The 18,590-nt window shown below is 56.3% G+C and overlaps 3 protein-coding genes across 7 annotated transcripts in view; all 3 read left to right on the forward strand.

Annotated features, from left to right (window-relative positions):
• RASSF1 (Ras association (RalGDS/AF-6) domain family member 1) overlaps positions 1-4,176 on the forward strand; it is a 19,348-nt gene extending 15,172 nt beyond the window's left edge. For 2 of the 3 annotated variants that reach the window (XM_011939007.1, XM_011939008.1), the window contains 4 exons: positions 1,796-1,900; positions 2,094-2,391; positions 2,501-2,616; positions 3,224-4,175. In XM_011939007.1, the coding sequence (XP_011794397.1) occupies positions 1,796-1,900; positions 2,094-2,391; positions 2,501-2,616; positions 3,224-3,370 (666 nt within the window). In that variant the 3' untranslated portion in view covers positions 3,371-4,175. Of the gene's footprint in view, positions 1-1,795; positions 1,901-2,093; positions 2,392-2,500; positions 2,617-3,223 lie in introns of all 3 variants that reach the window. The other variant, XM_011939009.1, reaches the window with a different exon arrangement.
• Positions 4,177-5,739: 1,563 nt separating this feature from the next.
• On the forward strand, positions 5,740-9,219 carry TUSC2 (tumor suppressor candidate 2). Of its 2 annotated transcripts, XM_011939012.1 has the most exons (4): positions 5,745-6,032; positions 7,670-7,790; positions 7,942-8,001; positions 8,472-9,219. In XM_011939012.1, exons 1-4 carry the CDS (start codon positions 5,887-5,889, stop codon positions 8,715-8,717), a joined length of 573 nt encoding a protein of 190 aa, XP_011794402.1. In that variant the 5' UTR covers positions 5,745-5,886; the 3' UTR covers positions 8,718-9,219. The 2 variants fall into 2 exon arrangements, with proteins under 2 accessions (XP_011794403.1, XP_011794402.1); XM_011939013.1 differs by having other exon boundaries at positions 5,740-6,032; positions 7,942-9,219.
• A 1,996-nt stretch (positions 9,220-11,215) lies between these two features.
• Positions 11,216-16,264, forward strand: HYAL2 (hyaluronoglucosaminidase 2). 2 transcript variants are annotated; one of them, XM_011939015.1, is made up of 4 exons: positions 11,216-11,469; positions 13,545-14,511; positions 15,025-15,114; positions 15,529-16,264. In XM_011939015.1, the coding sequence occupies exons 2-4, from the start codon at positions 13,591-13,593 to the stop codon at positions 15,937-15,939; spliced, it is 1,422 nt and encodes a 473-aa protein (XP_011794405.1). In that variant the 5' UTR covers positions 11,216-11,469; positions 13,545-13,590; the 3' UTR covers positions 15,940-16,264. The 2 variants fall into 2 exon arrangements, with proteins under 2 accessions (XP_011794405.1, XP_011794406.1); XM_011939016.1 differs by lacking the exon at positions 11,216-11,469 and adding an exon at positions 12,371-12,719.
• Positions 16,265-18,590: the final 2,326 nt, after the last annotated feature.

Below are 18,590 nucleotides of genomic sequence, written 5' to 3' on the forward strand. Positions count from 1 at the left end.
GGTTCATGCCTGTAATCCCAGCACTTCGGGAGGCCAAGGCAGGTGGAATACTTGAGGTCTCCGGAGTTCAAGACCATCCTGGCCAACGTGGTGAAACCCCATCTCTACTAAAAATACAAAAATTAGCTGGGTGGTGGTGTGGCATGCGCCTGTAGTCCCAGCTACTCGGGAGGCTGAGGCAGGAGAATCGCTTGAACCCAGGAGGCAGAGCTTGCAGTGAGCCAAGATCCAGCCACTGTACTCCAGGTTGGGCAACAGAGTGAGGCTTCGTCTCAAAAAAAAAAATCTTTCAGCCAAATCTCCGGACAGCACTGGCAGGTGCAGAAACCCACAAGGAAGCTGCCTGTGTACCTCTGGCAGATTGGAGCCTGGCCTAAAGCTGCCTTTATGTGCAGCTTGGGTCAAGATTAAACATCACGTCACAGTGATTTTTCTCACTATGTATGAGACGTGGAGAGCTGGCTCCAAGTACTACTCTGTCCACTGGTGGCTGGACTACTGATGTGCACCACTCTCCACTCTTCTCACCTGCAGTGGGTCATGGCCCTGTGCTGGAGCAGAGGAGAAAAATGGGCTCCTTTCTCCAGGACAAACCCTCACTCCAGCTCAACTAGGGTGCTGTGATCAGAATGTGCAATTGAGGTGTGATTTTACTGTATTTTTTTTTTTTCGAGACCGAGTTTCACTCTTGTTGCCCAGGCTGGAGTGCAATGGCGTGATCTCGGTTCACTGCCACCTCTGCCTCCTGGGTTCAAGCAATTCTCCTGTCCCAGCCTCCTAAGTAGCTGGGATTACAGGCACCTGCCACCATGCCTGGCTAATTTTTGTATTTTTTTTTTTTCGAGACCGAGTTTCACTCTTGTTGCCCAGGCTGGAGTGCAATGGCGTGATCTCGGTTCACTGCCACCTCTGCCTCCTGGGTTCAAGCAATTCTCCTGTCCCAGCCTCCTAAGTAGCTGGGATTACAGGCATGTGCCACCACGCTTGGCTAATTTTGTATTTTTAGTAGAGACGGGGTTTCTCCATGTTGGTCAGGCTGGTCTCGAACTCCCAACCTCAGGTGATCCACCCGCCTTGGCCTCCCAAAGTGCTGGAATTACAGGCATGAGCCAGCATGCCCAGCCTGTTTTAGTTTTTTGTTTTTTGAAGTAGGGTCTCACTCAGTCCCCCAGGCTGGAGTGCAATGACACGATAATAGTTCACTGTAGCTGCAATCTCCAGGGCTCAAACGATCCTCCCACCTCAGCCTCCTGAACAGTTGGGACTACAGGCACACACCACCACACCCGGCTAATTGGTTTTTTCTTTTTTTAGTAGAGATGAGGTCTTGCTATGTTGCCCAAGCTGGTCTCAAACTCCTGAGGATCAAGTGATCCTCCTACCTTGGCCTCCCAAAATGCTGGGACTGCAGATGTGAGCCACCACACCCAGCCAGATTTTACTTTAAATGAGAGTCCCTCTTCAGAGTCCCTCAGCTGTTCCTGTCCCCTGGCCATGCTCCTTCAGTTGCCCCTGCTTCTGTGGTATCCTTAGGGCTACATTCAGTGCTGAGGCCCTAGGCAGGCAGCAGAGAGAAGCCAAATGATTCTGCCTTTCCCTTATCCACCCATAGCATGCAGAACCAGGAGCAGTAGTGGGTTCAGGGTGGGCACCAGCTGGCAGCTATGTATATATATATACATCAGGGACAGGGGGGCCAAAGGCAGTCAGTTTCTAAGGACTGCCCCAGAGGCCATTTTTCAGAGAAGCTCTGGGTTCGTCAAGGGCCCTGTGTCCATGCTGGCCCATCTTGCAGGATGAGCCTGTGGAGTGGGAGACACCTGACCTTTCTCAAGCTGAGATTGAGCAGAAGATCAAGGAGTACAATGCCCAGATCAATAGCAACCTCTTCATGAGCTTGGTGAGTTGACTGTGCAGGAAAGGAGTGTGGGGAGGGGCAGGTACCCAGCTGTGTGCCTGATACCCAGAGGGTCACAACTGAGGTTATCTTGGGTGGGCCCAAGCAGTAATTTGTGCATACGCAGCCTAGCCCCAAGTAGACTGACATCTCACCTGGAACCTACTATCAAGGTTTGATTTCTCTGTTTCTTTAGAACAAGGACGGTTCTTACACAGGCTTCATCAAGGTTCAGCTGAAGCTGGTGCGCCCTGTCTCTGTGCCCTCCAGCAAGAAGCCACCCTCCTTGCAGGATGCCCGGCGGGGCCCAGGACGGAGCACAAGTGCCAGGCGCCGCACTTCCTTTTACCTGCCCAAGGATGCTGTCAAGCACCTGCATGTGCTGTCACGCACAAGGGCACGTGAAGTCATTGAGGCCCTGCTGCGAAAGTTCTTGGTGGTGGATGACCCCCGCAAGTTTGCACTCTTTGAGCGGGCTGAGCGTCACGGCCAAGGTGGGATTCCCACCCCACGCTGCTCTACGTGAGGGTATATATGCATGCATCTGTGCATGCAGGGGCTGAGCAGCTGGCCCTGTCTCTGATCATTACTTCTCCTTCACAGTGTACTTGCGAAAGCTGTTGGATGATGAGCAGCCCCTGCGGCTGCGGCTCCTGGCAGGGCCCAGTGACAAGGCCCTGAGCTTCGTCCTGAAGGAAAATGACTCTGGGGAGGTGAACGTGAGTACATGGTTCTCCTTAGTTTCTTGGTTGTCACTAGATGGGACTGATGGGCTGTAGCTACAGTAAGACTTGGAGGAGGAAATGTGCTGGAGGACAAGCCCTGCAAAACAGTTCCAGGAGTGTATAGGCACTGTAACTAAAGCAAAGGCTTCCAGACCACTCATGCCAAAGCCTAGGGTTGTCCCAAGAAGCCAGGAAGAATTGTCTTGGTGCTTTGGTCTTTCCTGGTGTGGAAAATCTGGAGATCCAGGAGTCCATCTAATGACATGAGGAGGCCCCCTTCAGACTTTTTACCTGGAAGCTTTCTGGCTCCAAGGTATTAGGCCTGTGGAGTGGAATTAGACTCAGAATGTGCCTGACCTGTCCACAGGTAATTGGGGAACATCTGAAGTTGGTTGCCTCAGTAAGGTGACCATTTTGTAGGGCCCATCTTCCATACAAACTGCTGTCAGGGATCCTAGCAGAGATCATTCAGCCAAAAGCCTGACATCAGAAAGCCTAGTCCTAGCTTGTGTGAACATGAGGTGCTAGTCTTCTCTGGGGAGGGTCTGCTGACTTGGCCATCCCTTCCGCAGCCTGTACACTCCCCTTTCGCCCCTTGCAGTGGGACGCCTTCAGCATGCCTGAACTACATAACTTCCTGCGTATCCTGCAGCGGGAGGAGGAGGAGCACCTCCGCCAGATCCTGCAGAAGTACTCCTATTGCCGCCAGAAGATCCAAGAGGCCCTGCACGCCTGCCCCCTCGGGTGACCTCTTGTACCCCCAGGTGGAAGGCGGAGAGCAGGCAGCACCAAGTGCATGCCGTGTGAGTGTGACAGGGCCAGTGGGTCCTGTGGAATGAGTGTGCATGGAGGCTCTCCTCTGCTGGGGGAATGAGCCCAGAGAACAGCGAAGGAGCTTGCCCCCCGTGTCCACCTGTGGGTATAGCCGGGTATGGCTCTGCACCCCTTGCACCCCTCTGCCCCTCATTACTGGGCCTTGGTGGGCCAGGGCTGCCCTGAGAAGCTGCTCCAGGCCTGCAGCAGGAGTGGAGCAGACAGAAGTCTCTTCAATTTGTGTCTCAGAAGTGAGAATCTTGGAGATGCTACAAACGGAACAGGGTCGTGTTTGCAGGGGTGAGGGCCCTCATCTATGGGGAAAGGTTTTGGATCTTGAATGTGGTCTCAGGATATCCTTATCAGAGCTAAGGGTAGGTGCTCAGAATAAGGCAGGCATTGAGGAAGAGTCTTGGTTTCTCTCTATAGTGCCAACTCCTCACACACCCTGAGGTCAGGGAGTGCTGGCTCACAGTGCACCAAGTGCCTTAATGTCTCATATGAGGAGGATGTCCCTGGGCCAGGGTCTGTGTAAATGTAGGCACTGGCCCAGGTTCATACCTTATTTGCTAATCAAAACCAGGGTCTCTCCCTCAGGTATTTTTCATAAAGTGTATGAATGTATGTAATGTGTGGTGGCCTCAGCTAAATGCCTCCTGTGGGGAAAGGGGTGGGGGTGACAGTCATCATCAGGGCCTGGGGCCTAAGAGAATTGGCTGAATAAAGATTTAAAATCCTCCTACTGTTGGAATCTTTTATACATACAAAGTTTTTGTAGAGACATGAGTCTCCCTGTGTTGCCCAGGATCCTCCCAACTTGGCCTCCCAAAGTGTTGGGATTACAGGTGTGAGCCACCCTGCCCAGCCTGGACTCTTTATTATAGGTGGAGAGCTGCAGTTGCCCCTCATGGTGCCAGAAGTTGCCAAGGGTGATGGACAGGCTTACAGGTGTCTTGCAAAGTCACCATGGACCAGTCTGTGAAGAAGATGTAGTATGCATATATACTCGGTCATCACTCAGCTCCCTGGGGCTCAGGTTGTGGTGGAAACAAGAATGGACTGCAGTTAGAACTCAGGGAAACTGGCCAGGCATGGTGGCTCACGCCTGTAATCCCAACACTCTGGGTGGGCTAGGCCGGTGGCACTTGAGGCCAGCAGTTCAAGGTAAGCCTGGCCAACATGGCGAAACCCCATCTCTACCAAAAATACAAAAAAAGATTTAGCTGGGCATGGTGGTGGGCACCTCTGGTGGTGGGCACCTGTAGTCCCAGCTACTCAGGAAGCTGAGGCAGGAGAATCACTTGAACCTGGCAGGCAGAGGTTGCAGTGAGTGGAGATAACACCACTGCACTCCGATAGAGCAAGACCCCGTCTCAAAAAAAAAAAAAGGCCGAGCGCAGTGGCTCAGGCCTGTAATCCCAGCACTTTGGGAGGCCAAGGCGGGTATATCACCTGAGGTTGGAGGTTCAAGACGGCCTGACCAGCATGGTGAAACCTGTCTCTACTAAAAATTTTTTTAATAATTAGCCAGGCATGGTAGTGGATGCCTGTAATCCCAGCTACTCGGGAGGCTGAGGCAGGAGAATCGCTTGAACCCTGGAGGCGGAGGCTGCAGTGAGCTGAGATCGTGCCACTGCACATTATTCTGGGCAACAAGAGTGGAACTCCATCTCAAAAAAACAAAACAAAAACAACCGAGAAACCATCCCTTCAACACACACACCACGCTCTGGGAGAAGGTGTGGCATAACCCCTTCACCAAATACTGAGCTGCCACCGTGGACTAGACACTGCTCATGGCACCGAGGGTATAGCTGTTAACAATTCTTGCTTTCATTAAAGCATGGACTCTGCTGGGTTTGAAAACTCTGAATTCGAAGTTCTTCACACTTGAATGTAACTATGTGAATCTGGCCAGTTCCTTAATTTTCCTTCAACTTTGTTAGTTCACATAAGCGTGGCAATCGCAAAAATACAGCTGTGAAAATAGAAGCCAGATGGGCACCCAGCGGTCTGGCGTTAGGCCCTGAAGTGCTGGTTGAGGATTGGTGGTTGAGAAGGCCTGCTAGGCCTGAACTCAGGTGTTGGGGGACGTGGGAGCCGCCAAATACACCCAAGAGACCGGGAGGACTCACGGCCACCACTTTCCTCCGTGGGAACTGTCCCAGCTGGTCAGATCGCGGTTCGCTGGGACCCGAGATCTCGTAACGCATGCTGGGATGCCCAGCATCTAAGGGCGCCCATTGGTCCCGTCCCCACGACTTGAGCAACAGCCAATCAGAGGGGGCAGCGTGCGGAAGCGGAAGTGAGGTTTCCGTGGAGACAGCAGAGCCTGCGGAAGGCGGCGGCGGCGGCGGCACCTGCGAGTAGCGGCTAGGGCAGGTTATGGTGGAGCGGACTGCGCTGTGAGCAGAGCGGCCGCGGGGCCCGCCATGCGCCGGCGGCCCTGACATGGGCGCCAGTGGGTCCAAAGCTCGGGGCCTGTGGCCCTTCGCCTCGGCGGCCGGAGGCGGCGGCTCAGAGGCAGCAGGAGCTGAGCAAGCTTTGGTGCGGCCTCGGGGCCGAGCTGTGCCCCCCTTCGTCTTCACGCGCCGCGGGTAAGGGCATGGTTCCACCCTGGCGGGGGGAACAGGCGGGCGGCCAGGCGTCCCGCTCCACGGGGGAACTTCCACCGCCGTACCCCACTACAGCCAAGCCAGGACGACCCCTATATTTTGAGCCCCATTGGGGCTAGGGGTGGAGAAGCCAGGTAGTGGTCTCCTGGCGGCCTGGCCACTCTGGAAGTCTCCCTAGGGAAGAGTGGGCCTGAGGCTTGTCACTGTGCAGACCCTCCGCACGGTAAAGCTAAGCTAGGGCCTCCATAAGACCTCAGGATCTCTTCCTTTCATCCCTTCCGGCTCAGCCTGCATACTGAAGGCTCCTAGCCTCCCTTTCCCCCCAGTTATTCCAAAGGGATAATGAACCTGTTTAGGCTGCTTTTCCTGACAGTAGTGGGACTGAACCTCTCAGAGTAGTGGCTGGGAAAGCAGGGATAGGCCCCAGTACTGGGGGTAAGGCTGAGGAAAAAAGATCCTTACCCAGTTATGTTCTCCAGATCCAGAGCGCTGACCTACCCACCCAGTCCCCACCCTAGTCTCCCAGAGGCCCAGACAAAAGTACCAGATTGGCTTGGCTGTAGTGGGCTCCTGGACATGGCCGCTCCCCGTGCTGGAGATTTGGCTGTAGACACCAGGAAGACCCAACAGTGGCAATTCACCAGCCACCTGGGGTGTGGGGTCAGGGGAGACACAGCCTTCATTCTTTTGGGATTCTTCCTAGCTTAGGCATTTGCTATTTCAGTCTTTGACACTGGGCCAGCAGCATCTTCTGCAGTGAGACCAACATGCCCAGGCCACCACCCTGCCCACTCTAGAAGTCCTGGGTGAGGGTAAACGCCTGATATTAGAATGTCTGCCCTTGCTGAACAAATCAATGATAAGAACTGGCCTTGGTGGCTACCTGGATGGTGTGCTCTGGTGTGGCCTTTCTTCTTGGGGGTCTGACATAGTAGCACTGCCCACCCATCACCCCCTTTCCACTTTCTTCTAGTAGACCCCAAACCTCAGGCAAAGGATTCTCCAGGCATGCCAGGCACGGTGGCTCACTCTTGTAATCCTAGCACTTTGGGAGGTCAAGGCGGGTGGATTGCCTGAGTTCAGGAGTTCGAGACCAGCCAGAGCAACATGGTAAAACCCCGTCTCTACTAAAATACAAAAAATTAGCAGGGTGGTGGTCAAATGGGGCTCAAAAAAATTTTTTTTGAGACGGAGTCTCGCTCTGACGCCCAGGCTGGAGTGCAGTGGCGCAATCTCAGCTCACTGCAAGCTCCACCTCCCGGGTTGACGCCATTCTCCTGCCTCAGCTTCCCGAGTAGCTGGGACTACAGGTGCCCGCCACCACGACCCGCTAATTTTTGTTATTTTTAGTAGAGACAGGGTTTCACTGTGTTAGCCAGGATGGTCTCGATCTGCTGACCTCGTGATCCGCCCGCTTCGGCCTCCCAAAGTGCTGGGATTACAGGCGTGAGCCACCGTACCCGGCAAAAATTTTTTTAAAAAAGGATTCTCCAGGCATATTATCCTCTTTTCTTCCCACTTGGGGTTAGGAAGACCACAGACTTCCCTGTGGCCTGTGACATTTGCCATGCCTAGGTGTGGGGCTCCAACCCAGCGTGTTCCCCTCTCCCTCTGTGCAGCTCTATGTTCTATGATGAGGATGGGGATCTCGCTCACGAGTTCTATGAAGAGACAATCGTCACCAAGAACGGGCAGAAGCGGGCCAAGTTGAGGCGAGTGCATAAGAATCTGATTCCTCAGGTGAGGGGCTGGGCAGTGGTCACAGAGCGTGTGGAGGTAGACCCAGATGGGATCTGTTGTCATGGTGGGGGGGGGGATCTGGGAGGAACAAGGAAGCTTCCTGAAGTAGAGGCCCTGAGCTGACCCTCACTAGCCTCTGTTTCCATGGCAGGGCATCGTGAAGCTGGATCCCCCCCGCATCCACGTGGATTTCCCTGTGATCCTCTATGAGGTGTGACCGTGGGAGGTGGCAGACGGAAGCACCCCCTGCCCCAGCAAGAAACTCCCAGGCTCAATCAAGGTGTGACTTCCATTGAGGAGCCCAGGCTGGGGCCACAACCCTGAATAAATTCCATTGGCCCATAATCTTCAGCTGTGAGCGGGTCAGTCCCGCAATATTAGTTGGGTGTTAGTTTGTGTATGGACAAGAGGTGGTTGGTGGGTGGTGAAGGCTAATGGCAGAGTTAGCACCCCACTCTCCCCAGCCACCCCTGCAAGAAGCATGGCAGGGCATATACCAGTCAGGAATGCCCGATACCTGGTTCCTTGCCTGGTCTGCCTTCTTCCAAGTTTGCCTGGGGCCTAGCCCTGCTAGAGGCTACAGCACTTTACAAGCAAGGTATGCCTTCTTCCAGCCCCTAGGCTGTGGGCACTGTATACAAGTAGGAACTTCCTTTCCTTCACTTTCCTTTTAACCCCTAGTCAGAGCATTTCAGCCGTTTGCTACCTCGATTCCTCCTGTGTTGGACAGAGGCTGGGGGCAGTGCCAGCCTGATTCGTCCAACCTACCTGCCATTTGTTCCCGCCTTCAGATGGATGGACAGTTTGCTGGCTATTGATAAGAGTAGGGACTGGGTGGGGGCTTCTCCCTCTACCCAGGGCTGGGCTGATCCCCGTACTGCAACTAATTGTTCCCCCGCCACCCCAAACCCCCAGTTGAGGAATTGAGAGGGTGCAGGCTGGGGTTAGGACATGCTGCGGATGCTTGTGCCTATGGGGAGTTATTCCAACCCACCTATTCTGTCTAATCCCCATGGCTTTGCACCAAATCCTCCACCCCTCCAATTGGGAGGGGACTGTTCACCACCTTGTGGTAAGGGACAACACTCTAAGGCTGGTGCCAGTAGTTATGAGTAGCCTACCACCCCCTCCCTTACAGTAACCGCCATCCCTTCAGGATCAGTCAAGGGAAAGTACTAGAGCCCCTGGGTAGGGAAAGATAGGAGAGAAAAACCGTAAAAGGAATACTTATAATGTGAAGGTTGTAAATAGTCCATGATTATGTCGTGGCAGAGTCTGATTTCTATATAGAGGTGACTTTTTTTTTTAAGTACTGTGCAAGCTCTGTGCTTCTAGAATGTGGGAAGTGGCTTGGGGAAGATGGCCCCCAGCCTAGGAAGACTGTTGTGTTATTTGTTCAATTTCAATAAAATGATTTGTAGATCCTGCACATGAGACTGGCATCCTGTGGGGCTGTGACACCCAGTGTCTAGACCACCACCTGGGCTCAATAGGTAGGCCTGGCACAGGACTCTGGCAGGCCCCCTATGACCAGCAAAGCCCAAGGGTAAGTCTGAGCTCAGCCTGTGGCCATCTCAGCTGTGGCCAGCAGGTGGCTGTGTGTTCACACAGACCTCACTGCAGGCCTGCAGGGTGGGAGGACACTCACTTATCTGTTGTGATCCATGTGGTGGTGACCATTGGAATCCGAAGGCCCTGGGTTACTTCACTGAGGATTGGCCCTACCTGCCTGACCTAAGGTGAGAGAGTGTGACCCCAGATAGTTCTGGAATATCTGTGTTAGCTGCAGAATTGCCAGCTGACCCTAAGTGGGGTCATGGCCTGACCTCCATGGACCTCAAAAGCCCAACTTTAATGGACAGCAGCCAGATAGGTGTCCCCACACCCTTGGCCTACTGCCAGGCTCAGCAACCCAAACTCATGTTCCTTCTCTGAGGCCTGCCTGTGGACACCATGGGAGAATGAGCTCAGTCTTACGTTTCAGCAAGCAAGGCTCAGCCCACCAATATTGCCCCTGCTCTCGGTTGCCCCCATCTTCTCACCACCTGCAGCCTGTCCTCTGTGGTCATTCTGCCTGCACTTCTCAGGGGCTGCTATGAGGCAGATTCTCTGCTAGGCTTAGCCTTTGACTATCAGTCTAACTCCCAGTTAGAGAGGAGAGAATTCAGGGACAGGCTTCTGACTGTAGGGAGTTGGTCTGCCAGTCTTTTGGAGGTTTGAATTTGTCAAGCCTAGAGCAGGATCACCATATCCAGCCTGGACTTGCAGTTCTGTGGGGTGCCTCCCCATATCCCCCATAGGATGCCAAACATGAGGCCCTGTCATCCTCCATGGCCCCCCTCTACTGGCTGTTCAAGGCCCAGGGCCCTCCCATGCCAGATAGCATCCTATCTCCTACCAGCACTGTCCCAGCCTGGGGGAACTCCCTGTGCTGGGCCTGTTCAGCTGACCCCAACACTGGAAACAATGGAGGTCAGGCAGCACTTCCCCACTCTCTCCCACTGGGCTGTGCTCACTTCCTTCCTGCTGGCTGTCAAAGGAAGTGTCCCTGCCCTGGGACAGTCTGGCCTAGCCTTTGTTTCCCCAGGGGTCCCCACCCATGGAGCTTCCAAGGCCTCTGACCCCTGTGAAGCCAGCACAGTAGTACAGGGACACTGCACCTTCCCCTACCATGTCATGGACTCCTTGGTCTTCAGGGCCAGACTCTAGGGCATTCACCTAACCCTCACACAGCCTTCTGTTGGGGGAGAGGCTCCTGGGCATTGGGCCATTGGGTTGCTGAGGGGTTGGCTCTGGGTGATTTGAGGGTAGGTAGATTTGTCTGCACCCCTGGAGAGGTCTGCTGGAACCTTGCTGCAGTCATCCCTAAGGCCAGCCACAGGAACACCCCTGCCAGAGGAATATACCCCTTTCCTCATCCATGTTGTAAGGAGTCCCCTACTCTGTGTGGACTCTGAAATACACCCGGAGATGAACTCCAGCAGGAAAGCACTCGGCAGAACCCTCCCAGCTGGTCCTCTCCTTCCCAACCCACACAGTCACACCAACACATTGTCCTGTCACACAGGATGCAGAAGCTCTCAGTGGAAAAAAATGGACTCAGCTACTGGAAGTCCCCCCGACCCTCCTCCCAAGGCTAGTTCCCTTCTTTGACACCTGCTCTGGGGGACCATCAGCTGAACAACCCCCAAGTATTTTGACTCTCAAAAGCACCACCACCTGACCCCATCCTCTCACACCCTACTGGATTTGAGGATGGGCCCCGACCCTAGGGAAGGAGTGAAGAGGTTCCCTAGTGTTGGAAGCTGTGGGTATGGGGGAGATTGGCACCTGATCCTGAGCCCATAGCTTTCCTGTCACCTGGCGCAGCTGGTGGGACTAGATCCTACTCGGGAAGGGTGGGGAGGGCAGCCAGCCAGCAGGGCATTCTGGAGGGAAACAGGGTCAAGGCGATCTCCTCCCCCGCGCCTGTTCCTCGCCCTTTCCTCTCAGGGGGCAGCAGGAAGTGAGGAGAAAGGGCTGGGATGGGAGGCGGGAGCGGATGGGAGGGAATGGGGTTTATCAAGTCCTCGACGGGCTGCCCAACGGGCAGCAGCTAGCGCAAGTAGCCTAGCTGGAGAGGCTCACCCCAGGAAGGAGGGAGGCCGCCGACCGACTGGGCCGACGGACTCCCACACAGGTGAGCCCAGCGCAGACGGCTGGTCTGCACCCCCACAGCACTCCCTCCCTCTCCTGGCGCCTGGGAGGGTTAGGGGCTGGTGGCGCAGACGTGGGCCCTTTGGGGAGCTGAGTTTCGCACTGGGGAGCGGACGTAGGAAGAGCCGAGGTGGTTTCGCACCGGGCTCGCCAGGGTCCAGCTCTAAGCCTGCCCCCCACCGGGAGGGACCAGTGGAGCGTAGGGGTCGCTGGATACGGGATGGAGGCCCTGGGAGACCCCTCTTGCTGGCTTTCTTGGAGGTACAGCCAGAAACTGCTGCAGGGGATGGGGGCCTCCTCGGGGTTGAGAGGGAGCCGGGCTCCCAAAGGACCTCAGAGACCGGCCCGCCCTGATGCGAGTCAGGCAGAGGGGGCGGCCAACTTCCTAGACCCCTCTGAGCTTCCCTGCCCCAACCCCTGCTGGCCACGCCGCGACCTACAACCGGGTTGCCAGGATAACGACTGCCTCGGCCCTTCCCGGGCGGGCTAAGAAACTGTGCTTGGCCCCTTCCTTCAGTCTTGCAGGGGGCGGGGCCTCCCTTTACACCGCGGACCTGACAAGGGGGCCCCTGATTCGTGGGAGGCGGGGCATTACTGTCCAGGAGACCAGAGGTCGCTTCAGGTCAAAGTCCCTTTTTCCACACAAAGGGGCCCCATGGCTGGCGTCTACGTTCGGGGGTGCAGAGCTAGATCTGCTGCTGTCCCCCCGCCAACCTCGGAGTACCGCAGCACCTCCTGATGGTCGAGCGGGACAACGCCTGCTCCCATTTCCCCCACCTTTCTCCCCGTCCCCCTGCCCCGTCCCTCACCCTGTCTCTTTAAGGGGCTGGCGGCACCGCGGAGCGGGTAGGACTGAACCACCGGCCTCGGGCTGCAGGGGGAACATTTCAGGCTGACTTACGCTCGTGGCTGAGACTCCCACAGAAAACCCTGCTCAGAGGGGCATTAGGGTCCCAGATGGGTGGCTACATTTCTCTGCAGAGGACCTGGGGATCTTCGAGCCCGAAACGCGGCACCGGCACCGAGAAAGGTGAAACACACCTTCCCGCCTGGGTCGCAAGTTCAGTCCCGGGCCCACCTCCGCACTGGAGTCTTAAAGGGCCAGCGGGCCTAGGGGCGGAGCCAGGAGAGGCGCTGAGCCGGGGCCGCGCCTGGGCGAACGGCCGGAGCGGGCTGGGCTGGGCCCGGCATGGCGGTGTCCCTGGCGCGGGTCCCGGTGGCGCCCCGCGCGAGGTGAGGGCGGGCGGTGCAAACCTGGCGGCTCTCTCCCCTTGGGCTGGGGTCTGAATCCCCGGGGGTGCTCGCGGAGAGGCGTCCCACAAACCCCACCCCCACCCGACCGGGCGCTGGCCCCACGTGCGGGGCGTGGGCGGGGTCCCGCACAAAGACCCGGCGGAGCGCGCTCTAGCCCTGAGCGGCCGGGAGGGGGAGGCGGGCGCGCGCATCCCCGGTGGCGGTGGAGGGACGGGCCGGTCGGCCGGCGCCGCCGTGGGAGGTCCGCTGCCCCTTTGTCCCCGCGGGGCCTCCTCCAAGCCGGGAGAGTGTCAGCGCTCGAGAGAAAGTCCGGACAGCCTCACTCTTCTGCGGGGCGGGTGTTACACGGATAGAAGCCTCGCAGCTGCGTTCCTTCCAGTTTCCTATTCTCTGAATGAGCTGTTCCCTGCTTTACCCAAATGCTATAGTTCCTCTGGATCAAGGGTTCTTCACGGTGTACAGGGTGGGCATCAGGGGTTCAGGGTTCTCTGAAAACCATGTACTGGATGATATGCAGTACATGCTCACTCTGGTGAGCCTAGATTACCTAGTTCTTAGAAGGGTCACAGACCTAATAGAGATTTCTCCCGAGTCGTAGGCTACCTGCTCCAGAAAGGAGCCCTGTGTTTCTGGCAGTGAGTTCCCAGGGTGCCTTGCCTGCCCTGCAGTCTGTGGGCTCTCAAACCTATTACAGCCGTGAGCACAGTGCCCCCACACAGCATGGGCTTCGGGAGCATAGATGGGCTTGAGGGGGGCACTTCAGGATTCCCTAGACTGACTTGTTCTCCCCCACCCTTCTTCCAGTTCCTGAGCTGGTGCCAGGCAGGTGACACCTCCTGCAGCCCCCAGCATGCGGGCAGGCCCAGGCCCCGCCGTTACACTGGCCCTGGTGCTGGCGGTGGCATGGGCCATGGAGCTCAAGCCCACAGCACCACCCATCTTCACAGGCCGGCCCTTTGTGGTAGCGTGGGATGTGCCCACACAGGACTGTGGCCCACGCCTCAAGGTGCCTCTGGACCTGAATGCCTTTGATGTGCAGGCCTCACCTAATGAGGGTTTTGTGAACCAGAATATCACCATCTTCTACCGCGACCGTCTAGGCCTGTATCCACGCTTCGATTCCGCGGGAAGGTCTGTGCATGGTGGTGTGCCACAGAATGTCAGCCTCTGGGCACACCGGAAGATGCTGCAGAAACGTGTGGAGCACTACATTCGGACACAGGAGTCTGCGGGGCTGGCGGTCATCGACTGGGAGGACTGGCGACCTGTGTGGGTGCGCAACTGGCAGGACAAAGATGTGTACCGCCGGTCATCACGCCAGCTGGTGGCCAGTCGTCACCCTGACTGGCCTCCAGACCGCATAGTCAAACAGGCACAATATGAGTTTGAGTTCGCAGCACAGCAGTTCATGCTGGAGACACTGCGTTATGTCAAGGCAGTGCGGCCCCGGCACCTCTGGGGCTTCTACCTCTTTCCTGACTGCTACAATCATGATTATGTGCAGAACTGGGAGAGCTACACAGGCCGCTGCCCTGATGTTGAGGTGGCCCGCAATGACCAGCTGGCCTGGCTGTGGGCTGAGAGCACGGCCCTCTTCCCGTCTGTCTACCTGGACGAGACACTTGCTTCCTCCCGCCATGGCCGCAACTTTGTGAGCTTCCGTGTTCAGGAGGCCCTTCGTGTGGCTCGAACCCACCATGCCAACCATGCACTCCCAGTCTATGTCTTCACACGGCCCACCTATAGCCGCAGGCTCACAGGGCTTAGTGAGGTATGTGTCTCCAGGGCCCTGCCTTTTTCCTCCTTGAGGATCCACTGCACATTTGGGTTGTCAGGGGCCACTATAGGACTATATCTGTAGTTTATTGGCTGCTCCACATTCCCTCAAATCATTCTCTCTGTAACCTGAAAGGGCGACATCATTATCCCCATTTTTCAGATGAGAACAATTGAGGCACAGAGATGCTGAGAAGTTTGCCCAAAGCTTCCCAGCAAATCCAGAGCAGAGCTGGGTCTGGGGCCCAGGCCTTCTAACTTTGGAATCCATCTTGATAGCTGCACCTAGGCTCAAGTGTGCCTTGGTTTGGGAAACTGAGGCCCAAAAGTGGGGTGGAAATGGACATTTAAAAAGGAAGCAAAACAGATGAGCCTCTGCCTGTAGGTGAAAGGGGGGTTGAGCTGTGAGTTCAGTAGGTTGAAACAGGCTGGGGGCTTGCCCTCCCCATCTGTTCCTCTCACCCTGTGGTCTCAGTCTTACCCAGTGACCATCCCTTTTCCTGCATAGATGGACCTCATCTCTACCATTGGCGAGAGTGCAGCCCTGGGCGCAGCTGGTGTCATCCTCTGGGGCGACGCAGGGTACACCACAAGCACGGTAAGCGAGACCCAGCCTGCTAGAGCTCAGTCTACGGGACAGGCAGAGAGGGCCTTTGGCTACCAATCTCAGGTGGGCAATCCTAGTCCAGTCCCCTTGTCTGTTTCCCACCCAAGGCATCCCTGGTCACGACAGAGAAGGAGGTCACCCCCACCCTGCTCTCAGGAAAGAGGAAATGCTTTCCTGAACAGCTGTTGAGTTCCGCCCTTCCCCATCTGCCCAACGGGGTTCCGGTCTCTGCCCCCACCCACTTCTCGGCAGGAGCAGGGACTGTGTGGCTCAGGTGCAGATTGAATGTATAAATGAGTGCGGTTAAAATAAGGCATAGTCATCACAGTGTGGACACAGTTTCCATCTGGGCCTGTGGGCTGAGGTCGCTGACCCTGACCTGTGGTCCTTGGCTTCTGCCTCCAGGAGACCTGCCAGTATCTTAAGGATTACCTGACACGGCTGCTAGTCCCCTACGTGGTCAATGTGTCCTGGGCCACCCAATATTGCAGCCGGGCCCAGTGCCATGGCCACGGACGCTGTGTGCGCCGCAACCCCAGTGCCAGTACCTTCCTGCATCTCAGCACCAACAGCTTCCGCCTAGTGCCTAGCCACGCACCTGGTGAACCCCAGCTGCGACCTGTCGGGGAGCTCAGCTGGGCCGACCTTGACCACCTGCAGACACACTTCCGCTGCCAGTGCTACTTGGGCTGGAGTGGTGAGCAATGCCAGTGGGACCATAGGCAGGCAGCTGGGGGTGCCAGTGAGGCCTGGGCTGGATTCCACCTCACCAGTCTGCTGGCTCTGGCAGCCCTGGCCTTTACCTGGACCTCGTAGGGGTCTCCTGCCTAGCTGCCCAGCAAGCTGGCCTCTACCACAAGGGCTCTCTTAGGCATGTAGGATCCTGCAGGGGGTGGACAAACTGGAGTCTGGAGTGGGCAGAGCCCCCACGAAGCCCAGGAGGGCATCCATACCAGCTCACAGCCCCCTGTTCTAAGGGGGAGGGGAAGTCCCCTGGGAGGCCCCTTCTCTCCCTGCCAGAGGGGAAGGAGGGTACAGCTGGGCTAGGGAGGACCTGACCCTACTCTCTTGCCCTGGATAGTTTATTATTATTATTTTGGGGTCTCTTTTGTAAATTAAACATAAAACAGTTGCTTCTCTGCTTGGATTTTGTATGTGGGCTACAGTGTGTGAGAGATTCCAGAATCTCTCATGGGGTTTGAGCTCAGCTCTGTCTCTATGAAACCCTCTGCTGGGGACTTCTCATATAAGATGTATTCACCAAGACGGGGGGCCCAGAGCTACCCACTCTGGAGCTGTTCTGCTGGAGCAGGAGTCACTGGGAGTGGGGGGACCCACATTCCATCCCAACACCAGTGACCTTGCTTTCTCCATATTGGTTGCAAGGGAGTCAGGCCCAGCCTTGTGTGAGGGACGGGGCTCATTGTGTTTCTGCCACTTGCCCCTGTCCTCTCAGCTGGACCAGTGCCAGCCTCCTTGCCAACCCAGGGAGAAACGTTTCATCTTCCCTGCTGTTCCCACAGGCAAGGGTGTCTCCTCCAGTCCCTGCTCCCAAGGGCAGTGGACACCAGCCACATATACCTCTCATCAGGGTCACAGCCCTCCCTCGGATCTGGTGGTGGGAGGTGGGCAGGGGATTGGGATCTGAATCCTGAGGTTCAGTCCCTGTTCCATTCTGGAGATGCCTGATGGGGCTGGGAGGTGGTATCTTGGGCCTGGGAGCAGGAACATCTTCTAAGGTCTGTTCCGTCCTGGCTGCGAGAGAGTATGGCTAGTCTCTGGTTGTCCCTGAGGAAAGAAGGAGCAGCTGGAGTTGCCAGACCAGCTCTGAGCTGCTTCACTAGCCCTGCCTCTGACAGGAGTGCATTCTGCCCCTCCCCTCAGCCAGCAACCCCCCACCTGGGGTCCCACCCATGTCCGTGATGACTCACCACGCAGCCCTGCTTCAGGAGGCTCTGGCTCTGGGGAGACAGACTCAAGAAGCCATTGAGTGGCCAGGGCAGCCAGCAGCAGGGGAGCAGGGGTGGTACCCTTAGAGATTCTTCCCACATTGGGTTCTGAAAGGTGAGGGTGGCAGCTCGATGCTCGGGAACAAATCCTGGGCAGAGGCTGAAGGAAGCTGGAGAGGGTGAAGGTGAACAGTTCAGGGCTGGGGTGTGGCTTAGGGGCTGCTGTGGACAGAGGCAGGAAGGACAGCCCGAGAACAGCACCAGGCCTGACTTCGCCTAATGGAGACTGCCTCACTCATTCAGCAAACGCTGAGCACGCAGTGTGCCTGTGCTGGGCTAGGTGCTGGGGATGCATCCGTGATGCATCTGTGAACCACACCAACAAAGACCCCTGTCCTTGTGGGAGTGACAAAATAGAGGTAGATGTACACTAGATGCAAAGACCAAGATGCCAGATGGGAGAGACAAGCCTGGCCTAGCCAGTGCCAACCCAGGCTGTAAAGACATCCTTCCCTCACCTCTGATGGGTAGACAATGGAGAGGAGAGAGTGAGGTGGTAGCACTGGAAAGGTGGCATGGTAAATTCACGTAGTGAAGAAGGAGGTGGACACAGAAGTGGAGGGGTCCCAGGTGCTTATGGCCATGGTGGGGGAGGCCAGGCTGGAGAGAAGATTCAGGTGTTGGTCAATAAAATGATGGGCCGGGCGCGGTGGCTCACCCCTGTAATTCCAGCACTTTGGGAGGCTGAGGCAGGTGGATCACTTGAGGACAAGAGTTTGAGGCCAACCTGGCCAACGTGCTGAAACCCTGCCTCTACTAAAAATACAAAAATTAGCTGGACAGCTGGGCACGGTGGCTCAGCCTCTAATCCCAGCACTTTGGGAGGCCAAGGCAGGCGGATCACAGGTCAGAGAATTAGAGACCAGCCTGACCAATGTGGTGAACCCCATCTCTACTGAAAATACAAAAATTGACCGGGTATGGTGGTGCCTACTTGTAATCCCAGCTACTCAGGAGGCTGAGGCAGGAGAATCGCTTGAACCCGGGAGGTGGAGGTTGCAGTGAGCCGAAATCATGCCACTGCACTCCAGCCTAGGCGACAGAGCGAGACTCCATCTCAAAAAAAAATTAGCTGGGTTTGGTGGTGCACATCTGTAGTCCCAGCTGCTTGGGCAGCTGAAACACAAGAATCACTTGACCCCAGGAGGTTGCAGTGAGCGAAGATTGTGCCACTGAACTCCAGCGTGGGTGACAGAGCAAGACTCTGTCTCAAAAAAAAAAGTTGCCACAATAAGATAATGGTGCTCAGCAAAGGGAGAGCAGGAAAGGAGAAAGGAGCTGTGGCCTGTCCCCCATACCTGTGACTTCCTGCACCTGTGACCTCCCCCACACACATGTGACCCATGCATATCTCTGAGCTACCCCACCCACACCCAACACACACAGGTGATCCAGACCACACCACTGTGACCTTTCCCACTTAGCTATGACCCCTGCATACCTGTAACCCCTCTCATG

The sequence above is a fragment of the Colobus angolensis genome, unplaced genomic scaffold (genome assembly GCF_000951035.1).
Source record: "Colobus angolensis palliatus isolate OR3802 unplaced genomic scaffold, Cang.pa_1.0 Scaffold18, whole genome shotgun sequence".
Taxonomy (NCBI): domain Eukaryota; kingdom Metazoa; phylum Chordata; class Mammalia; order Primates; family Cercopithecidae; genus Colobus; species Colobus angolensis.

Coding starts and splice junctions, on each gene's coding strand:
- TUSC2 (XM_011939012.1), top strand. CDS start 5,887: ATGGGCGCCAGTGGGTCCAAAGCTCGGGGCCTGTGGCCCTTCGCCTCG. Junction 7,791..7,941: donor ATAAGAATCTGATTCCTCAG/GTGAGGGGCTGG, acceptor TTTCCATGGCAG/GGCATCGTGAAGCTGGATCC. Junction 8,002..8,471: donor TCCCTGTGATCCTCTATGAG/GTGTGACCGTGG, acceptor TTTAACCCCTAG/TCAGAGCATTTCAGCCGTTT.
- HYAL2 (XM_011939015.1), top strand. CDS start 13,591: ATGCGGGCAGGCCCAGGCCCCGCCGTTACACTGGCCCTGGTGCTGGCG. Junction 14,512..15,024: donor GGCTCACAGGGCTTAGTGAG/GTATGTGTCTCC, acceptor TTTCCTGCATAG/ATGGACCTCATCTCTACCAT. Junction 15,115..15,528: donor CAGGGTACACCACAAGCACG/GTAAGCGAGACC, acceptor TTCTGCCTCCAG/GAGACCTGCCAGTATCTTAA.